The following is a 21,971-nucleotide window of genomic DNA, read 5'->3' as shown; positions in this document are numbered from 1 at the left end:
GCTCCAGTCCAGTCCAGCCCATGACTGCTAACCCATAAGGCTTGTCATATGCTCCCCCAACTCCAAAGAGGCCCACAGTTGAGTCACCCAGACTGCAAAGCCTATAGGCACCCTGTTTAAGGACCCGCCCCCATCACTGATATCTCATGGTGTCTGCCAGCTCAAAAACCTCTTCAACCCATGCTTTCCCCACCACCGAGGGGGGTTAGCCTTGGCTTAACTCCCCTCCCACCGAGGTACCACCCTGCAGATCAACTAAGAAAATGTCCATCCCAGCATCAGACAGGTAAACCCTGTTGGGTCTGAAAAGATGTGGCAACAAGAACTTGATCCCTGGGTGTGGAAAGATGCTTCCACCCCCCGAGATCATGGTCCCAACTATGACGTTGTTTAGCCAGTGTCAGGCCTTGTCTACCCAAGATGGGTGTACACACACCCCCACTCGCTGAGGCAACACAACCAGCCAGGTAGGGCTGCCAAGTGGGGGCGGGTGGCAGGTAAACCCCCGCTTCGGATGCTCGATTCCTGCCGCTGTGGAATCGGGCCCTGGGGGGAACTCCGCCCCCCGAAGCGCAGCGTGGCTGCGTCACCGGAGGTGACGCAACCACGTCAATCACGTTGGGGGCGTGGCCCCAATCGTTGGAGGGAAAACTCTATGGTTTTCCCTCCAACGATAGGGGCCACGCCTTCATTGTGATCGACATCTCGCGTCACTTCTGGTGACGAGTTGGTGGCGTGTACACGCACAGCGATGGACAGCTCCCAGAGCCCACCGAGGCTCCCCCGCCGGTAAGAAAAATTGACTTGGCAACCCTACAGCCAGGCCCAAAACATCGCTTGAGTGTCTGAAAATCCCTGGCCATCCAGCCACCCCTGATTGGTCAGAACTCTCAAACTGAGCCTTTAGGCCCCCCCTACACCTCACAATTCCATCCAAGGAGTTGGGGGGTGGGCAAACATGGGTGTCTGCGCCATGGGTAGGCACTGGTCTTTCTTTAATAGAAATAATAACGGAAAATGAAAAATAAAGATCCATCAGAAAGTAATGAGCTGACAAATGAGGCTTTGTGCAGGAGAATGAGGGGTAAAATGGCTGGGCCAACTTCAGGATATAGGTGGAAGTTTGTGGGGTATCACATTTTTGAGTGCTCCTTTACAGAAAACCAGTTTAGCAAAGCAAACAGATCCAGTTTTAGTCTTTTCTAGTTTGCTTGGATTGTCTGCTGTGCTATTTTTCCATTTGCATGGATGTCGGGTTTTTTTCCTGTGAATGGAGATTCAGTACTGGAACCCATCCTCCTTCTGTGAATGGAGATTCAGTACTGGAACCCATCCTCCTTCTGTGAATGGAGATTCAGGACTGGAACCCATCCTCCTTCTGTGAATGGAGATTCAGGACTGGAACCCATCCTCCTGTGAAAGGAGATTCAGTACTGGAACCCATCCTCCTTCTGTGAATGGAGATTCAGTACTGGAACCCATCCTCCTTCTGTGAATGGAGTTTCAGGACTGGAACTCATCCTCCTTCTGTGAAAGGAGATTCAGTACTGGAACCCATCCTTCTTCTGTGAATGGAGATTCAGTACTGAAACCCATCCTCCTTCTATGAATGGAGATTCAGTACTGGAACCCATCCTCCTTCTGTGAATGGAGATTCAGTACTGGAACTCATCCTCCTTCTGTGGATGGAGATTCAGTACTGGAACCCATCTTCCTTCTGTGAAAGGAGATTCAGTACTGGAACCCATCCTCCTTCTGTGAATGGAGATTCAGTACTGGAACTCATCCTCCTTCTGTGGATGGAGATTCAGTACTGGAACCCATCCTCCTTCTGTGGATGGAGATTCAGTACTGGAACCCATCCTCCTTCTGTGATTTATTTCTGGAACCCGTCCTCCTTCTGTGTATGGAGATTCAGTACTGGAACCCATCCTCCTTCTGTGGATGGAGATTCAGTACTGGAACCCATCCTCCTTCTGTGAATGGAGATTCAGTACTGGAACCCATCCTCCTTCTGTGGATGGAGATTCAGTACTGGAACCCATCCTCCTTCTGTGGATGGAGATTCAGTACTGGAACCCATCCCCCTGCAGTCCAAAGTAGTACCATCCATCCTGCCATATTCTCCTGCCTGCATGAACCAGGGCTGAGCGACTCTGTCCTTGGCATCATCCTCTAGAAAAACCTTCTGTACAATAAAAAAATTAATGCGACTTGCCTACAAGCACAGGCTGCGCTCTCTGTGCATCCCCCATTCAGTTTACGATATGCTGGTTTAAGGATCAATGAACAGGAAGCATTCCCTGTGCAGGTCCTGCAGGACCCACCATTAAATCAGCACACTGTACAGTCAGTTCGTGCTTAAAAACGTATTCATTTCATTTATTTGTAGTCTGCCTTTCTCACTGAGGCTCAAAGTGGATCACACAGCCTCACTTGCTATGGGGAGGCAAGTTTCATTTCTAACCAACTAGTGCGGAGGGTGAAAATTGAACTGACTTTTGGAGAAGATGATTTTTCTGTCTTTGGGTGGGTTTTATATTAATTTTGTTTGTTGACTTTTGCTGGTGGAGGCACAAAACTTTCATGAAACAGTCTTTGGAAACCTCCATGGATGCAAGAAAAAGAAAAGTTGTTATGTTGAGATTTTATACCTGGATGATTTTTTTCTTTTGAAGCATGGCGGGGAGGGGGGGGAGTTTGGGGCAAAATATAACACATTCACTGGAAGAGGTATGCTATGTGTCTCTTGAAGAACTACTTACCTCAGCCTGTGGCATCCTGTGCACGAGGATAATATTCAGCTTTAATGATACAGCTCTGTCGGTCTAAAGACCATGAGCTGAATCACAATGAAATCCCCTGAGGTAGAATCACTCAATCATTTTCTATCTATTATTTCCTTGGGGGGGGGGAATCCACAACTGACAGGGTTACGTTAGGATCTGACCCAGCCAGCAGCACATGACGAAGCCCCGCCCCCTGCTTTCGGCCGCCCCGCTTCCAGCCCTCATTCAGCCAGGAGGAGGCAGGAGAAGAGGGAGGGTAAGTTGCTTCCTCCCTGCCTCTCCCCACCCCTGCCTGCCTGGGGCCAGGGAGGGCCTTTACGGGGCTTCCTTGATCTCCCGCCGGCCTTGCAGGTCCACCGCCGGGCCCCTCATGGGGCTCGGCAGTGGAGCTGCAAGGCCGGCGGCGGCCGGGACCGTTGGGAGCGGGGTGTGTGGCCTTATGACACACTTCCGTTGGGGGTGGGGTGTGTGGCCTCATGACACACTTCCGGTGATGTCAGGGGGTGTGGCATATGCTAATGAGTTATGCTAATGAGTTCCCCTAGCTCTTTTTCTACGAAACGACCCCTGCTTGAGGGGAAGAATATGGGTGTGTGAGGAATAAATCCAGGCCCAGCCAGCAGGAGATTAGGTGTGGTGGGGACATGGGGGGGGGCAGTGGCTGTCAGTGATGGTGTGAAATCACTGATGGCAATTTTTTTAAAAAACTTTTGTTTCTTCTGCTGGCTGCTGGAGGGCCGACGGGCAAAGGGTGAAAGATCTCTGGCCCTCAGCAGGCACATGGGAACCCTAAACCCCACATGTCCCCTCCAATCCAGCTAAGAGATGCCATCACTGCTGCATCAGGCAACTCAGCAAGCTGTCAGCTTCAGGCAGAAAGAGTTTGCTGTGCTCCCGCACTCCCCTCATGGCTTCCAGCTCCCTCCACCTTTTACTCACAAAGCCTGATGGAACATTTCCCAGTTTCGATACTACTCTCCAATTTGCCAGGGTGACTGAATGCCACGGCCACAGCACACTGGAGGTAGTTTTGGCTCCACTGGCTGGATTCTACACTGATTTGAGCAAGGTTTAGAATCCCAGCTTGTGAAAGAAACAGCCTTATTATTCAGTATCAAATGGACTTGTACCAGGGTTGCCAACCTCCAGTGGGGCCAGGAGATCTCCTGAAATCACAACTGATCTCCAGACTACAGAGATCAGTTCCCCTAGAGAAAAGGCCTGCTTTGGAGAGTGGACCCTCCAGGAATTTCCTAACCTGGACCTGGCAACCCTAATTTGTACATTGTAAAGGTAAGGATAAATAAAATGATTTGTTAAAGTTCAGAGTTAAAGTTTATGTGACTTTACTTTCAACAGGCCAGGGTCCAGCATACCTGAGGGGCCGCCTTTCCCCATACAGGCCCCAAAGAGCATTTCGGTCGGGGTCACAACACCGCCTAGTGACCCCGGGCCCAAAGGAGGCCAGACTTGTTGCCACAAGGGCCAGGTCCTTTTCGGTGGCGGCTCCTACCTGGTGGAATGAGCTCCCCAAGGAGATCAGGGCCCTGCGGGACCTTTTACAGTTCCGTAGGGCCTGCAAGATGGAGCTCTTCCGCCAGGCTTTCGTGTAGGAGCCGCCGCCGCCATTACCACCAACATGAGAGTGCAGAGCAGTACCGCCGGGTTGGGCTGACTGGCCACCTGGACATCGTGGCCCATGGCATCCTCCTTGTGCATCCCAATGTGATGTGCAATAGGGAGTAAGCATGTTAATCGCGATGGATCCTGTGAGTTGTCCACTTGTGTTAAATTGTTTTAACTTGTATTTTATTGCACTGTGCGCCTTAACTGTTTTTAAATTTGTGGTATTGTATTACATTTCTGTGTTTTGTAAGCTGCCCTGAGCCCGTGTGCGGGGAGGGCGGGGTATAAATGAAATAAATAAATAAACAAACAAACAGAAGTTTGATGGGTCCGATAATAGTCATTCTATCCTATCTCACTGGTCCATAGTTAAAAAAAACACAATGGCCAGTGATCTGATGGGTTGGCAGGGGTGTCCTCCATCAACAAACCCCTGCCATTAGAGCTTGTTGGGGCATCTGAATGCAGTAGTGATGTTGTTATGAAGGCTGTGTGCTCATTGCTGCCAAATCAGACCCGCAGCTATGCACATGGCATCTGCTTGCATGTGAGGATGCACACCAAGCTAGGTTTATGTGCAAAAGCATGGGTCATGCGCCAGCCTGGCTTGAAATGCTTAACTTTGGAGACACATGAACAGTCAGATCAAACACCAATCTGCCAAATATTTTAAATATCATGCAAGTGGCATTACTGTTCAAATAAAAACACATGAAAGAAAACCTTCATTGCACAAACCCATTCATGTGAAAATACATATTTGTGTGGCAGAACTTTATTAAAGAAAGCAACATAGTACAGTTGGCTGAATAAATTCCATTTGGACAGTCTCTGCATGTAAGTTGTGAAGAAAGAGTTAAGAAGTGGACATGGTGAACAGAACTAAATTCTGAGCGATACCAGGGACCAGAATTTTAAAAACAAAGTCCAGAAAAAGAAAAAGAAACCCAGTAAAATTAGTTTTTGGAAAGAAAATCTGTTGTTGTTTTTTTAAAAAAATGTTGCCCCTGATTCCTGATGGTAGATATTCATTGTTGCTGGTTTTTTGAGTTCAGATAATCTAAAGGGGGCGGAAAGAAAGAAATATTAATGTAAGAACACAGACATTTTTTCTGCTAATATACAGGAGAGAGAGCACGTATTTATACTTCACTTATGCAGTTGTTTCGACTGCACAAGAGATGACTTCACCAACTTTGGTTACTGAAGGATGTCTGAGGTTTTAATATAGTGCTCCTTTCTTACTAGCGCCATTCTGCCATCTTTCTGTGGCTCAGCATCAGATTTCATAGTATTTACAACTGGAGGCAGTGTGGTGTAGTGGTCAAGAAGCATGCTGAACTAGGACCTGGGAGATATAGCCCCATTCTGCATGGACGTTCTCTGGGTGAACTTCGGCCAACCCCCCCCCCCTCTCTCAGCCTAACTAACCTCAGTGGAATATTGTTGTAAGGATAAAATGAAGGAGGAGGAACAATGTTGCAAGCCGCTTTGGGTTCCGTTGGGCAGAAACACAGGGTATAAATATCTAAGCAAATAAATATACCCTGCATTCTTTGACAAAGGAAAGGTGAGGCTCCTAGTTTGCCTTAACTTAAGTTAATGGTAACTTAAGGCATATTCCCGTGTTAATAGACCTTTTGACTCAACTGAGGTTTTTGATCACAGATTCTGGTAACATCTGTTATTATCAAATTTCCCACGCTTATGGATTCTATTTGAATATCCGCTTTTGCAGAGATTTCCTTGTGTGAATCAGCCACCTGAATCTTCATTTTTGCACCATGTTTAGTTTTCTCATGCCAAAATTTCCCCATAAAATGTGCAAATTTTCAGCTTTATTTATGTGTAAATAAATCAGCATTTTATGGATATTATACATATAAATGATGTACAGTGTAATATAAATACCAAATTATAAATTGCACAAAAATATGTTAAGTAAACAAATGAATCATCAGTTCAGTGCAAGCCATTCGCAGTGATAACATATGGGAAAAGAGAATGTTTGTTCATCCCTAAATTCAGTAGGATGGAATTATGAAAAAGAGACTAGCTTTCTTCCTATGTGAATGCTGCCAAGTGGGTTGAGCAATATGGAACACATTTCACTCTCTCCATCCTACAAATATTACTCGTAGGCAGTGAAATCTAGCCACATGGAATTGGTTCCCAAGTTCCCCTGCTAAAATATGGATTGGGCCTGAGTTCAAATTTCAGTGGCAAAAGTGCGATCAGACTGTAGGTTGGATCCAACCAGCTTTTCTGCTGGTGAAAATGGACAGAGGGGTCCCTTTCAACCAGCCAAGAAAGCTATGCTGGGGCTCATAGGATTTAATTGGACAAAACCCATCTGGAACAGAGGCTGTTATACCAAGGAAAATTTGGGGAGAACAAACAAAAAACCTATCTGGATCCAACCCTGTGTGTTTGCATACTTCATGCTCTATCACTTGCTTCATATCACTCTAAACTCAACACGGGATGCTGGATTAGAAGGAGACATGTAATCTGTCCAAGACAAAAAATTCTGGACATGGCAGAGCTGGGGTCCAAGGCCGAATTCCTCATAATCTTCTCCCAACCTATCAGTTTCCCATCCCCACATTCATTTCCTGTAATTCATTTCCCAGATGCCTTGATAAAGTTAATGCCCTCTTCTACTTCTCCCCTAAGAACTTTTCAGCATTCATGCCTACAGAGATGGCTAGCCTTCCTTCCCTACTGTCCCATTCACAGCCATCAGGCATTTGACCAGGCTGATTCTTTGGCCAAGCCATCCAAACAACTGCTAAGAGCGCCGCATGACGGTGGACAGTGATGCACCATGAGGTCTTGGCTGGCTCCCAGCCATCGGTGTCATGGGAGTTGACTGCCATTATCTCCTGTGCCTGCCCCACTTCCAGCAGGGTCCAATCGCTCAGGGGCTTCACTTGGGCCTGCATGGCAGCTACACAGGCTCTGGAGGCAATGGGTGTAACTTGCTTTGACTGGCCCTGTTTTTCAGACTCTGCTCTCCTGACTGTAAGAGCTCTAATCCCAGATCTTTTTCTACATGTCAGCAGGGTTAGATGTGGGTCTAATACTGACCTGAACATTTTGTGCAGAAAGCGCATGCTTTTCTTTAAAATGCCTCCAAGCAATTGGGCTGGCATGTTGATGCAGCAATGCTCTTCTGAAGAAGCTCTTAGTCTTCTGAAAGAATGCCACATGGAAAAAGGCAGCAGTCAATCACAGTGGAAACGCATAAACAACAGCAGCACTAAAGTGAAGCAGAAAATACCTACATCTAACACTACAAGATGCACTAGGCAACAGCGGCTAGAGGAAGTCAGCATTTGGCTAGAACACTTGTATTCTATTGACTGTACGATACCTGAGTTTCGGAACGGCTTCAGGGAAATGGCAAAAGAAAGGTCTTCATAAGGTGGCACTTTGATCAGGTGCCAGAGTTCTTATTTTCAGTCACTGTCCACATGTATCAGATGACATTATAGTATGTGATGCTTTGAGGTGTCAGGGAAAAAATTCCAAGAATCATTAAGGCTCACTGGATTGTCTGGAAAAAAACATCGGCTGAACCGTGTGTTACTTTAGCAAATGTAATTGGGTCCCATTGTAGTTGTAATAAACAGACCTCCGCTATGACCCAGCAATAAGAATATCAGAGGATGAAGTGGTATGCAACCCAAGAACTGTGACCCTTGGGCCTTGAGTCTAGAAAGGTTGAAGGCCACTGTATTTAGGAATGTATACAGTGTTGCATTATTGCTGTTATTACAATTGATTTGCTTATGCATGCTATGGTAAAGCTCAGGCATTTATGCCATATGTTTTCTTTACAGGTGTTTTCAATGGTGCCACTAGATCTACCATACAGAAAGGAATCCTTTTAATAAAAGTAGTTTTGAAAAACCATTACATTTAGGGGTGTGCATTCAGCTCTATCCGTGCCAAAAAAATAGCCAGAAAATACCTTATCAGTATTTATCGGCTATTTTTTCAGCCAGATATCGGGGTGGGATTCTCAGATGTTGAGCATGGCCAATCCCAGATAATCCCCCCCAAATTCAGGATTATCTGAGAAAACAGAATAGCTGCTGTTAAATGATGTTTAAAGAGAATGCACTCCCTTTAAATGTTCTGGGTGAAGCTGCAGCTTTATGAATGTATTTAAAGGGACTGCAACACTTTTAAATACCTTCAGCTCCATTATAGCCTATAGGGACCATTATAATCTATGATCCCCATAGGCTATAAAGGGGAATCTTTCCATGGGTATGCAGAGGTCTGGGGGGGGGCTGTCTTTTGAGGTAGAGGCACCAACTTTTCAGTGTGGCTTCTGGTGCCTCTATTCAAAAGATCCCCCAAGTTTCAAAAAGTTTGGACCAGGGGGAGTGTCGGGCAGTACCAGTGCAATGTACTAATGCCCAGCAAAATCCAGTGCGTTCTCTTAAATGTTTTTCCCCCTCCATTGAAAACAATGGAGGATGGGGCACCTTCTTTGGGCACTCTGTTCATGCACTGGTTCTGCTGGGTACTCTGTACATGCACTGTCTGTGCTGTGCTTGCACAACACACACACCCCGCCGCTTGGATCTGTTGAACTGGCATTGTCACAATGGCACTGGTTCTGTTGGGTACTCTGTACATGGACTGGTTCTGCTGGGCTTGGACCCCCTCCACATACCTTCAATTTCTACTGCAGAAACTCTCTAGTTTGATATCAGTCCCCCCCTTTTTTTGCTTTCCTCCCCACTATCGGAAACAATGCAGGATGGGGGACACATTCTTTGAGGGTGCATAAAATTGGACCCCCTGGTCCAGTATTTTTGAAACATGGGGGGGGGTCTTTTGAGGAGAGGCACCAGAAGCTACGCTGAAATTTTGGTGCCTCTACCTCAAAAAAACAGCCCCCCCCCCCCGGATACCCCCAGATACATTCCCCATTGATTATAATGGTACCATAAGGTATAATGGAGTTGAAACATTTGGTATTTCCAAAAAACCCCAACCCAAATACAAATACCATACCAGTATTGGAACTGGTTTTTTTCCTGGTAATCTCAAATTTTATTAGAGTCCAATATATCCAAATTTTTAAAAATCTCAATTTTTGGGTGCCCAACAATGTTCCCTCTAAGCTGAGTTAGTGTGAAATAGCTCACAGTTTTTTAGCCTCCAGCTCACAGATTTTTTGTCTCAGCTCAGGAAGGATAGCTCCAGAGCAAACTAATTGATGCAGCAGCCAAATCGTTCGCTCACAACTTTAATGCCAGTAGCTCACAAAGTAGAATTTTTGCTCACAAGACTCCACAATTTAGAGAGAACATTGGTGCCCACCCCTAATTACATTACTACATTTTAACAATTTCTCTGGCATTGAACACATGAGCGACACTCTAATTAAAGTAAAGCAATGGCACTTAGGTTATCCCCAGCAAAGGTGTTCCACTGATTTCAATGAGACTTAGCCACCATTTGTTTTTTGCTGCATCACAGCCACTGAACAGACTGACAGCTAAAGTTAAGTTGCGCACATTTCAGTGTGCAATTAAATTCTGATCCAGGATTAGAGCTAGCCAATTATTGGGCTCTTTTTGTAGCAGGAACTCCTTTGCATATTAGGTGACACACCCCTAATGTAGCCAATCCTCCAAGAGCTTACAGAGCTCTTCTTACAGGGGTTACTGTAAGCTCTTGGAGGATTGGCTACATTAGGGGTGTGTCACCTAATATGCAAAGGAATTCCTGCTACAAAAAGAGCCCTGGATCATCCGATAAGTTTAAAAGAACGAACTCAATTAAAAGTAAGTTAAAATTTCTTCTACCTGATAATAGAATTCAAGATAGAAAATAAAACAAATAAAAACCAAGTACACACCTACAAAATAAGGCTCTTCTGAAAAGAACATGACATATATATATATATATATAGCAGAGAAAAACCTGGAAGTGATGACTGGATAGAAATTTTGCTTTCTGCTTTCTATATCCACATGCCTTCTCCTGTGATTACATTATGATAACATGCTATGTCTTATTTCCTGTTGCAAGCCAAATGGTGAGGCCACATGGCCTCAATAGCCATGCCATAAACCCACATGCCTTCACACCTTTCTGCCAGAATGCCAGACAATGAGACTCTGCACTCTGGCCCACATGAGACTAGTCACGTAGGCCATGAAGTACCTGGAAACTAGGTCAATTGCTTGCAGGAGGGGCCCCAAACTTATAGCCTATCCCCACACGCAGCTATGGCAACCAGAAATTGGCCACACACCCTGCTACTCGCGATTGGCTGATGGCCACGGCTAATTATGATTAGTAATTGGGGTATAATTGTTTGATCCCTATGGGAGTGAGTCTCTTCTTGTTCTCGAGTCTCTTGTTCTATTAGCTCTGAGGCTCTTGTTGCCTGTTTTATTGCACCTGAAATGCTATCTCTTGGGAGACAAAGAGCTGCTTTGTGAACTGTAGCACATGGTTGTGCAAAGATGGAATTTCTCCTCAAAATCCCTTGGTACTTGGACTATTTTGGACTGATGGATACTCCTGACTTGGTAACTATGAATCATTAATGTATAGTTAAGGCAAACAGCCCTAGCCTTTGTTATTTTTGTAATCTCTGGTAGTCTGTGCTAAGATCTGTACTGGATAAAGATCCTTCTTATTTCTAATTTGTCTCTGATGTTGTAACTTGAATTCCAAGGCTAGATCTTGTGCCTTATGCTCACCACATAAGCTACCTTTGTAAGAGTAAGTGTCTGCATCTCTGGATTGAGTTGCTAATGTGTTCTGTCCCAGATGCCAACTAAGGGTTTGGAATCTCTTCCCTTAGGGAAAGCAGGGACTAGTGAAAAGAGGTTCTGGTTGCAAATTATCTGGATACCAGAGAGGGTATAGACCATCTCGTGGTTTGTTGTTTAATGTACTGAAAAGTACAGGATTCCCTCTCATCCCTGGAGTGGCCTGGGTGGGCTAATCCTGTACAATGACTTTGTACAGAATGTAATAAATTACTGTTCTACAGAAGAGCATTATGCCATCTGGGTCCTGATTCTTACACTGTGTTTAAGAAAAGTTGTGACAAACAGATGCACTCATATGAGAGGGAAAAAAACCAACAACATACAATTTAGGACACAAATATATGAGCTTGCGGGTTTCAAAAAAAAGGTACTGATCCTAATTTTTTGCTTAATTTCAGCATGTCAGGATGTAAAAGGCTCAGGAACATATTCCAAAAAGAAGTCGGCACCCCCCCCACCCCCCAAGATATAGGAGATTTTTTTTAAAAAAAAACCTAAACTGTTTCCTAAGTACAGAGCAATAGATGAGACCAGCACCCCTTTTCCAACTCAATGTAGCCCAATAACTTTTCTACACTTTAGACTCATTCCAAAGCCTTCCTGCTTATCTCATGCAGCACTGTCCAGAAATACTAGCCATGGGAGAGTATATAAAAGCTTAGGTACAGATTAATGAGAAAACGTAAAGAAAACGTACATGGATTTTTTTTGACCACAGGTCAACAGAGGATGTGGAGAAGTGTCCTTATTAACTGTGATGATGCCAGCAAGCTGGTACAAAGCAATAACCTTCAAGAACACCAAAAGGAGCCGATTCCCATCACACCAGTAACTTCTTCACCAAATGCTTCTGGAGTTATATCTAATTGGGCATTCCAAAAGGATGGCACTTACTAACCTGGCAAAGTAAGCCGATTTGAGGAATCTGGTACTGCCGCGTCATTTGTGCGTTGCTTTGAACCTTCAAAAATAAAAAAAAATGATTTCAGAAGGGAAGAATTAAAACGTATGCATTCATCAGCTAATGCCCAGTTTCCTTCCAGGATATCTTATTCAGTTGTATTTGATTCTTTGATGCCATCCCAATACAAAATAAACATATAAGATTTGGTACAAACTCTACTGTGCCAGTGGTGTCACAGCCTGTAGCATTAAGTTGGCCCTGCAAGTCAACCTCAAATGTTGTCCTGCTAATACAATTGAATTGTAGCTTTGTAAGCCTGATATATAACAGCATGAAATTCTACTGAATGACTGGAAGTGACTAACAATGCATGGGCCAACAAGCATCACACAGTAGTGCCACAGTACTTAAATCAGTGCATGTCATCCTCTGACCCACCAGAGTTATATGGCTGAATATTAGTTGATCAGAGCTTACCAACCATGCATGGTGACCCAATACATGGAGGATAAGCCTCCTGGATCTGGTGCCTGTGTGGGACTACAAAACCAAAGAGGCTTTCAAGGACTTGGATGGCCATGAGACATGGCTAGTGATCAGTGTGGTGCAGGTTGTCCTATAAGATCTATTCTATCAGATCAGGATAGGCTAGTAATGTGGACATCTGTGACTCCTATTTTTGTTCAACGTGCTTTATTTATGAGTGAATGCAGTCCAGTTAAGTCAAAGCCACAGCATTACCATCTGCATTTCTGAATTCCTTAAAGCTTCTCTAATAAATCCTATAAAGGAATAACTCACAACACAATTTCTCTCTCATTCTCTGCAGTGTTTGATGCAACTGGGATGACAGGGTTGATTTTCACATTTTTGAAGCCTTAAATCCTATTCTTGCCTACTGTACCCTATTCTTGCCTACTGTGGCACAAACAGTGGCTTCTTTAAGCATAAATGAGCTCACTCTGGTTTGTTGGCTTCTATAGAATCCATCATTCTCGCCTTTTTAATAGCAACTCATCCTGAAACATATAATATACTCAATTTTTTTCTTTAAAATAGTAGAACAAAGTGGTTCCGAGACTCAGTAGCCAGAGCTCTGGCGGCAAGGAAAGGAGTTGCTTCATGGGCTAGCATCTTAAGGGAAAATACAATTGTTCAGTGAAAGAGTACATGCTGGATACTGTCACAGATTCAAACTCTAGTGTGGAATTTCAGATAGGCGATATCTCCCGGTAGGGAACCAGTTCTCAAACGGGTTCTGGTCTGTCATTTCAGACAGAACCCGTTTGAGAATCAGTTCCCTACCGGAATGTAACTGCCATTTCATGCACAAAAGCTTCTGTCCCGTTTAGGAACTGGGACTGAAGCGTTTTACCTATCAACCACTTCCGAGTAGTCTTCAGTTCCCTCTCCCGGTTCTGTTACGCTTTTTTCCTGCCGTTTTTCACCCGCGCTGGCTTTTTTTTTTTTTTGAACATTCAATTTATAGTGTTATATCATTATAACGCTATACCGGAACTTCAAACTCAAATGGGATCACTATTGCGATCGTTTGGAGTTCCAGTATAGCGTTATAGCGCTATAGCGCTATAAATCGAACTTTAAAAAAAATCGATCACCCGCGCGGGAAGAAAACAGCGGGAAAACAAAGCGGTGCAAGTATGAAATGCCAAACCGCTTCCGGTAGGGGCAAGCTATGTGTGAAATGGCAGCCCTGTACTGGTTCACTTCAAAACGGAAGATTACCGGCTTGAAACCGGGTGAAACTGGGTAATGTGAAATTCCCCTAGTGTCTCTCAAGTAACAGGGCTGGCAAAGATCTCTGCCCAAAATCTTAACTGACAGAGTCAAAAGTCTTGGGCAAGAGGGACCAAAGGACTAGCTGCATATCTTCAACCTCCAATGTCTCTAGTTACTGAGCAGAGTGGGGAGGACCCACGGAGCAGCAGCTCCCACTCTGCTAATGGTAACAGTGGAACCTCCCACACTTCAGGAAGACAAGTGCTTTGCATATGAGTGGACACACTGTCTTGCTAAGGACAGTAATAGTGATGAATACTTAATCCACTCCATCAATCTATTTGATGAACAAACCATACTTGGCACAGAACTGGGATTCAAACCAAGTGGAGATCTCATCGCTTTTATTTGGTGATATGATGAACATACAGGAACTCATTTACAAAAAAACTGAAATGCTGGGAAATTGTATTACACATGTAGAGATGACATACCTCATCTTCCCAATTAAAATGTTACAATATATATTGTTTCAAATAATTCTCAGAACATTGGGAACCATCAGCACTGCATACCCACAAGTCAATTAAATTTGGTATTCCAAGTCATAAGAACCCCAATATGTGTTAATCAGAACTTTTTTTTTAAAGTATCTGACTTGTTTAGCAATGAATTAGAATGGGCAAAATCAACCTCAAAATTTCATCAGAAAATGGCTGTGTAAATTACAGATCTACATTATTTGCTTAATTAAGCCTTTTCAAAAATCACACTTTAGGTATACACCTCTGATGGTTAGTCTACACCTGATCGTGAACATGATGTACATGTTTGCAAGTGTGTGCATCACACCAGTACACTCATCAGCTGCCTGTTGAACATACGGTTGGTCACAAACCCAGATTTGCCTCTGCTTACTTAATGAGTGAAATGGTTCTCAACTTAGTTCAATACAGATATCTCCATCATAAATTCTGGCTAATGAGAAAAAACTTAAATAATGTGTTTAGAATTTGTGTATGGTGCCAAGTTAGGAAAAAATTATTCTACAAGATCAGAGCACTTAGATTGGGTTAATTTCTCTGTAGGTTCATTGGGACTCAGTACTATCGATATAATTTTAGAGCAATTGCAATAAATGATAGTTAAAAAGACTGTAGCATCTGAAAGACTAACAGATTGATTCAGGCATAAGCTCTCATGTTCTAGAGGCCATTACACTGGATAAATGAATTACATCCATACACACAGGAACAGAAGAAAAGCATTATAAATAGTGGGTTCCAAAGGCAACGATACTCAAGAGGTAGAATTTTGCTCTTGCATTTGATTGCCTTTTCACTTGTTTTACATTTTTCCCCTCTATGATTTTTGTGTCTTTTTGTGTGTGCATCTGCCCACAGATTCCGTTTCGTGAAAGCATATATCACAATAAATGTTTGTCTTTAAGGTGCTACTAGCCCCTCCCATTTTGCTGCAAAAATCCTAACATGGCTACCCCTCTGGAATTTTACTTTAAAAGATAACAACTAATCTTTCTTCTAACTCTACAAATCACACTGTTTTTGCATTGTTATTCCTTTTTTTAACTTATGTGTAATGCAAGGTAGTGAGAAGAACAAGTGAGACACGTAATATTATAAAAGATGCAAACCCTGGTGCCCTGAAGATGATACCACTACCCAGGGGTCATTTCCTGCAGGAGCACACAGGAGCGGAGCTCTGGCAGTAAAGAGCCCAGGGGGCGGGCACATGCAACAAGCCCCACCCCCTGCTCCCAGCAGCCCTCAGTCAGAGCAAGAAGCAGCCAGGTAAGTTGCAGAGCCCCCCCCCCCGGGCCCAAAACAGTCCAGTGGCACCTTTAAGGCCATGTTTTATTCAGGTACAAGCTCTGCCTGTGACCCCCTCCCCCAATAGCTAGCGATCCAAAACAGTCCAGTGGAGCCTGAGCAGTGGGTGTTGCCTTCTGACACACTTCCAATGATGTCAGGGGTGTGGCATGTGCAAATAAGTTATGCTAATTAGTTATGCTAATGAGCTCCTGCACCTCTTTTTCTACGAAATGACCCCTGCCACTACCATTGTTTACAAAGAGACAACCTGTGCACATCATATTCACACCTTACATATTTTCTCCAGTATCTAACAAGGGTTCTTTGTGGTACTAAAAAGATCATGGGGTCTGTTGTTCCAGTGCAAGTGTGCTAAGCATATGAGACCCTATGTGAATATTTCTCTTTTACGTTGCCAAGTCGATGGCCTCTTTCTATTAAAAACAGGGAACAGGAGAAGGAAGCAAAGAGGCACACAGAAGAAAAATGGGGCATGGTTCTGCAAGCAAACAGGCCCTCTGAGAAAACTGTAACCAGGAGTCTACAAATAAAAATAGCAAAGTGGGTGGGTTTTTTTTTAAAAAAAACAACCCCTGCATATAAAATAGTATAAAAATATTATACAGGCAAAAAGAAAAGGAAATGCTCACTCCACAGTACCTTAAATAATAATCACTAGACAACACAAATGCCCATCATAGATTTACAGTGCAGTCCTATGCAGAGTTACTCCAGTCAAAGCCTACTGATTTCAGTAGGTTTAGGCTGAAGTAACTTTGCATAAGATTGCACTGTTGGATACCTCTGTATATTCAAGGTAATATGAGTACATTGCAACTTCTACTACAAAAGGACTTTGGCTTCAAAACCCTCTACGTAAACAGTAGATCACATGATAGAACTGTGCCTAGATGGTTATAGTTCAGATGAAATGTAGAGAACTACATATTTAAGTGCTCCCTCATTTGGGGGGGGGGAATCCCCACACAGAAAGAATAGGCTAGAAGTTAGAACCTAAAAGGGAGCTGTCTGCACAGAGGAGACCCAATCATGTGATTCCTGTACCTGCAGATGCAGATGGCACAGTACAGCTCTATCATGTGACCGCTGGCTTGCATAGCTTGGGCCTTCATTGGATAGCAGTGAGTTAGTGTATCATGGACTTTGTAGCTGCCCTGCAAAAAACCTTGAGTGAATCCTGATTCTTTTGTGTGGCCTGTGGTATGTTTGAGAGACACTCTTCAAACTTAGGTTGCCGGACCAGCCAGAAAAACATTTCACAGACCAAACGCCCAATTTCCGAGAACAACAATCACTGCTTGAGTCCTTCTTCTGCACTGCTACATCTTGCTAAAACAAAGTCCCCTGTCCCCCCCCCCCGGGTTGATGAAAACTCTAATTGTTCAACTATCATTTATCAAGAATTCAAAATATACCTTGGCAACTGCAAGGTGCAAAATGGTAGGCTGCACACAGCAAGCACATATCTTCACAGAGATGTGCACTGCAGCCAAGATGCATCCATCTCCACTTCAAGATTTAGCTTCCAGAGACTCTGAGGAGACAGCTGAACTCCATTGCCTGACAAATGTAGGAAATAACACTAAAATTGCTTTTTAAAAACCCCAAGACGACTACAGAATTCCTTTTCTTGAATTCTGCATCTTTGGAGTTTGAGAAAAGAACCAGGCTGAAGGCCCGTGAGGAATCTGATGCCTTCACACCACACCCTATGCACAAGTGCCAGTGTGGTGTACTAGTTTGAGTGTCAGCATATGGCTGGAGAGATCTGGGTTCCGGTCAGCTCCGAAGGGCACTGGACAGCCTTATGTCAGTCACATCCTCTCAGCTTGAAATTTCAGGTGCTGTAATGCTCTAAATACCAGTACTGGAAGACAACAACTGGGACTCCATGCCATGTTTGTAGGCCTTCCTGGGGCAACTTGTAAGACCTCTGTGGTCTTCTAAACAGGATGCATGATATGTGTTCTTAAAGAATAACCTTGGTCCAACAGAGGGCGAAATGTTGCCATATCTGGCAAATCTAGGAAAGGCTGAACTACATCTCTATTTACCAGCTTTTCCAACCATATCCTCTGTTTCTCCTTCTCCCCCAACAGAAGTACAAGGCAAAATTTAATAATGCATTCACAGTCCAACATTGTTCCCTCCAATGTCAATCACAGTTGCCTTCAAGATGCTCTTGAGATCATCACAAACTCAATGGAAATTAAAGCGGTAAAATGGGATGTGCCCCAAACCAGACAATGACCGTATGGAAGACAATTCATACACAGGTATCCAGAATCACAGCTCATGATTATTAATTTTCATTTACAGATATGGAACTAGGACTGCATTTATCCAAAGAGCTGCAGACTTTGCAGAGTAGGTCTTTCCCGCTTCCTCCTCCTGCTGCAGCCCCCCAAATTTGTTCCTGGGGTCAGCAGACCCTCAGGAACAGCACAGGGGCCAAAGTGAAAGTCTGTGGGGTGAATTGGTGGATGCTGCTGCACCCTCTTTTTCAAATGGAAATGCCACTTATTTGGAGACTGGCTACATGCCAGTGATTTGCCTAAGGCCAAACCGTGAGCCTATGATGAAGAATCCTTAATACACATCCTTTAACCTCTGTAATTACGTTCAAAAGTTGTCGAGGGGTAATATCCAAGGCTACTTGACCATAGACCAAAAAGAAATGGGAGATTCCTCCCATATTTTTTCCCGAGCAATGCAACCCCTTCCCTTTCCTAAGACAAAGAAAGAATAAACAGTGATGCCTTCATGAATGAATGCCGCTTCCTCTGAAAAGTATCACACCTATCCTCACAACGGCCCTGGCATGAGTCAGAATATTATTCCAATTTGCAGGTGGGGAAGAGGGAGGGAAATGATTACCTGCACAAGGCTAGATATAGAATCTTTAGGAGGCAGTTCTTCTATGCATAGGAAAGAACAGCGGAGGACACAAAATTCCCTGCTTCTAGCCACAATCTTTACCACCAAAAGTAACATTCCAAATGACATATTTGAATGAGACAAGTGAATTAAACAGGAGGATATTGATGAAATTCCTTACCTGAGATGAGTGACGGTAGCTGTGGAAAATTCAGAGGGAAACCATTTGTCTTCTATCCATCTGTAACCCCCAGGGCTCTTTTTGTAGAAAAAGCCCAGCAGGAACTCATTAGCATAATAGGCCACACCCATCAGCAGAAACTCATTAGCCTATTAGGCCACACCCCTGCCAGCACAGCTCATTAGCCCATTAGGCCGCACCCCCATGTTACCAGAAGTGTGGTTATCCAGCCACACCCACCCTTTGCTTGTTATTCTGTTTACCTTTTTTGTTGTCAAAACCTAGGACTTTTTTTGTAGCAGGAACTCCTTTGCATGTTAGGCCACACACCCCTAATGTAGCCAATCCTAATGAATTTCTGCTGTTGGGTGTGGCCTATTATGCTAATGAGTTCCTGCTGGGTGTGGCCAACTTGGGAGCCAGCCGGAACTCCGTTCCTGTGCGTTCCTGCCCAAAAATAGCCCTGGCAACCCCTATGCCCACCAATCCTTGCCCTAAGAGGGTGCTGGTGGGATGAGAAGCATTACAGGACACATTATGAAGGATGCCCCAGTGCACCATCACATGAACACATGAAGCTGCGTTATACTGAATCAGACCATTCGCCCATCAAAGTCAGTACTGCCTACTCAGACTGGCAGTGGCTTTCCAGGGTCTCACATCACCTACTGCTTGGTCATTTCAACTGGAGATGCCAGGGATTGAGCCTGGGACCTTCTGCATGCCAAGCAGATGCTCTGCCATGGGCCCCTCCTTTTACTTCCACAGGGGCTCTTGACCTGATACTTTTAACTGTGCAAATAAAACTATTTCTGAAAGGGGTGGGTATAGTCATGTACTATAGAGATGATTTTGAAACTGAAGCCAGAAAGCTCCCAGCATTCTTCCACAGGATAACAGAGAAATGGACACGCTTTCCAAAAACTGTGCTTAGTATGCTACAAAACGTAAGTGGGGGGAAAAATACAGATGAGCTGGTTAAAAAAATATGTGTGTTTCAATAATCTCTTGAAAGCTCAAGATAGTGAAGAATCAGAAAGCAGTATTTGACTGCATCAACTAAAAGAGGAAACAACAAACTATTAATACATTCTAAACCTTTCCTGTAGGAAAAATATATAGCTGTGATCCTATCTCTATTTAATTTGGAGTACACCACAGTGAAGTGAGAGTTACTTCTTAGTAAATATGCATAGGATCAGGCTGCAAGCAAATAAATGTATTGCTGCTGTATTAAGATTCCTAAGGACATGAGGCTGAACTTCATTACTCTCTCATCAAACTGGATCTTCTGCTAAATCTTCTTCTGATTGAAAAGGGATTCCTCTTCCAACAGAACAAGAAGTTTTTCGAACATGTGGTATTACCTAGTAGAGTTTGAGGATTCAATGCACCTTAGGCAATGCACTAAATTTTAATCCTTAGTTCTTGATTTCCAAACTGGAATGGAATTATCTTCTACCCTGAGCTTTATGGAGAAAGTGTGCATAAGTGCATGTCTACAATACGAACACATTTTAAATGGATTTCATTTGGAATTGTCCATGAATTGTTTGTGACCTGTGTGCTCACCCCTTCTGGCGCACCTCTCACAAACCCGCAATCTATGCCCCAGACAACCTGCAATCTATGCCCCTGGCACAGAAAATGTGAGCCCTTGGGTGAAGAATCTTTAGCTTGAGATACCAGGCAGCATGGACCTCTGCACAACACATGTTTTTTGCACACAATTTCTCTATAAATGAGACCAAAATCCCATTGGACTTGAAAGTATGTCTTTCAAATACAATTGCATTGCACTGGACTGTCAATTACAATGAACAGCACTAGTAGTTATGGATCCACCATATAGATTGAGGTCAATCTTATAATCTGCCACACACCAGAAATTGCTTCTGGGCCAGTTGACAAGCAACTAGCCATACTGTTTTAGATAGGGAACCCTATTCTGCAAATCCCCAGAGCTCACATGTTGGGGTAGCATCACCTGAAAATATTTTAGGGGCTGCAAGCTGGTGTGCAAATACTGCAAGATTTAAGGGAATTCACATGGTGCTCCATTGTTCAGTTTCCCCATCTATCATCTCATCTCTCCTCTCTCCTTATATATAAAAGAGTAGTGGGGACCAAAGTTCTAAAATGCACTTCTTTAGTGTTAGGCCGAAAAAACTGCCACTCGGAAGACACTGGCTGGGTTCATTGGCTGCTTTGTGCAGTCCCGCCCAGCGTTCCAAGGTCATTTACATATGGAAGCTGATTGGACTACACTCCATTCCACACCTCAGACTCACCCCCCCCCCCACAAGGCAGTTGGAATTTTCAGCTGGGAGAGAGAATGATGTCAGCTGCTCCCTAGGCAGAGGCTGTGGGGGGGGGTTGTAAAACTTAAGACAGACAGGCAGATAGGGTTGCCAACTCCAGGTTGGAAACTTCCAGGATATTTTAGGGATGAAGCCTGTTGAGGGTGGAATCTGAGGAGGAGGAGGAAGAGGGGGACCTCAGACAGATACAATGCCATACTGCCCACACTCCAGACAAGCTGTTGCCAGTCTCCAGGTGACAGCTGGAGAGATCTTAAAGCTTTGGTGCTACTTCAAAGTTCCCCAGGAGCCCAAAACAGAGTAGTGTTTTGGAAAATCTTGAGGAATTGTTTGGTGCATTTACGATGGGGCTCCTGGGGAACTATTGTTGCCAATCTTGGCCCAGCAGCCATCAAACCATTCTCTTCAACCCCCTGCTGTGCAGCTGACTTCCCCCTAGGGTTGCCAATCTCCAGGTGGGACCTGGAGATCTCCCACTGCTACAATTGATCTCCAGATGACAGAGATCAGTTCCCCTGGAGAAAATGGATGCTTTGGAGGGTAGACCCTATGACATTACACCTGCTGAGTCCTTCCGCCCCCCCCCGCCCAATGCTGCCCTCTACAGAATCCACCCCCCAAACCTCCAGGTATTTCCCTCCTTAGAGCTGGCAACCCTACATTCCCCTCAGTGCCTGTTGGGAGTGGGTGGTGGGGGAGGGGAAGGGAGTGGGCGACCGGAGGCTTCTGCCTCCTGTCTCCGGTCCTGGAGTGGGGGGGGTGGAAACGGACCCGGCAGCCGGAGGCTTGCACCTCCAGTCGCCGGCCCTGGAGTGAGTGGGGTTGGGGGCGGGGAAACGGACCCGGCGGCCGGATGTCGGCCCTGGAG

At 44.5% G+C, this 21,971-nt stretch overlaps 1 protein-coding gene across 1 annotated transcript in view; it reads right to left on the bottom strand.

Moving 5' to 3' along the window:
• The window catches only part of PDE1C (phosphodiesterase 1C), a 372,774-nt gene that overhangs the window by 7,068 nt on the left and 343,735 nt on the right, over nt 1-21,971 (bottom strand). Inside the window, exon 17 of the mRNA XM_015405748.1 lies at nt 12,126-12,188. Within this exon, the coding sequence (XP_015261234.1) occupies nt 12,126-12,188 (63 nt within the window). The remainder of the gene's footprint in view (nt 1-12,125; nt 12,189-21,971) is intronic.

This window comes from Gekko japonicus, unplaced genomic scaffold (assembly GCF_001447785.1).
Source record: "Gekko japonicus isolate JY-2015 unplaced genomic scaffold, Gekko_japonicus_V1.1 scaffold58, whole genome shotgun sequence".
NCBI lineage: Eukaryota > Metazoa > Chordata > Lepidosauria > Squamata > Gekkonidae > Gekko > Gekko japonicus.
Note: the sequence above shows the minus strand (reverse complement) of the source record. Positions and strands in the feature narration are given on the sequence as shown.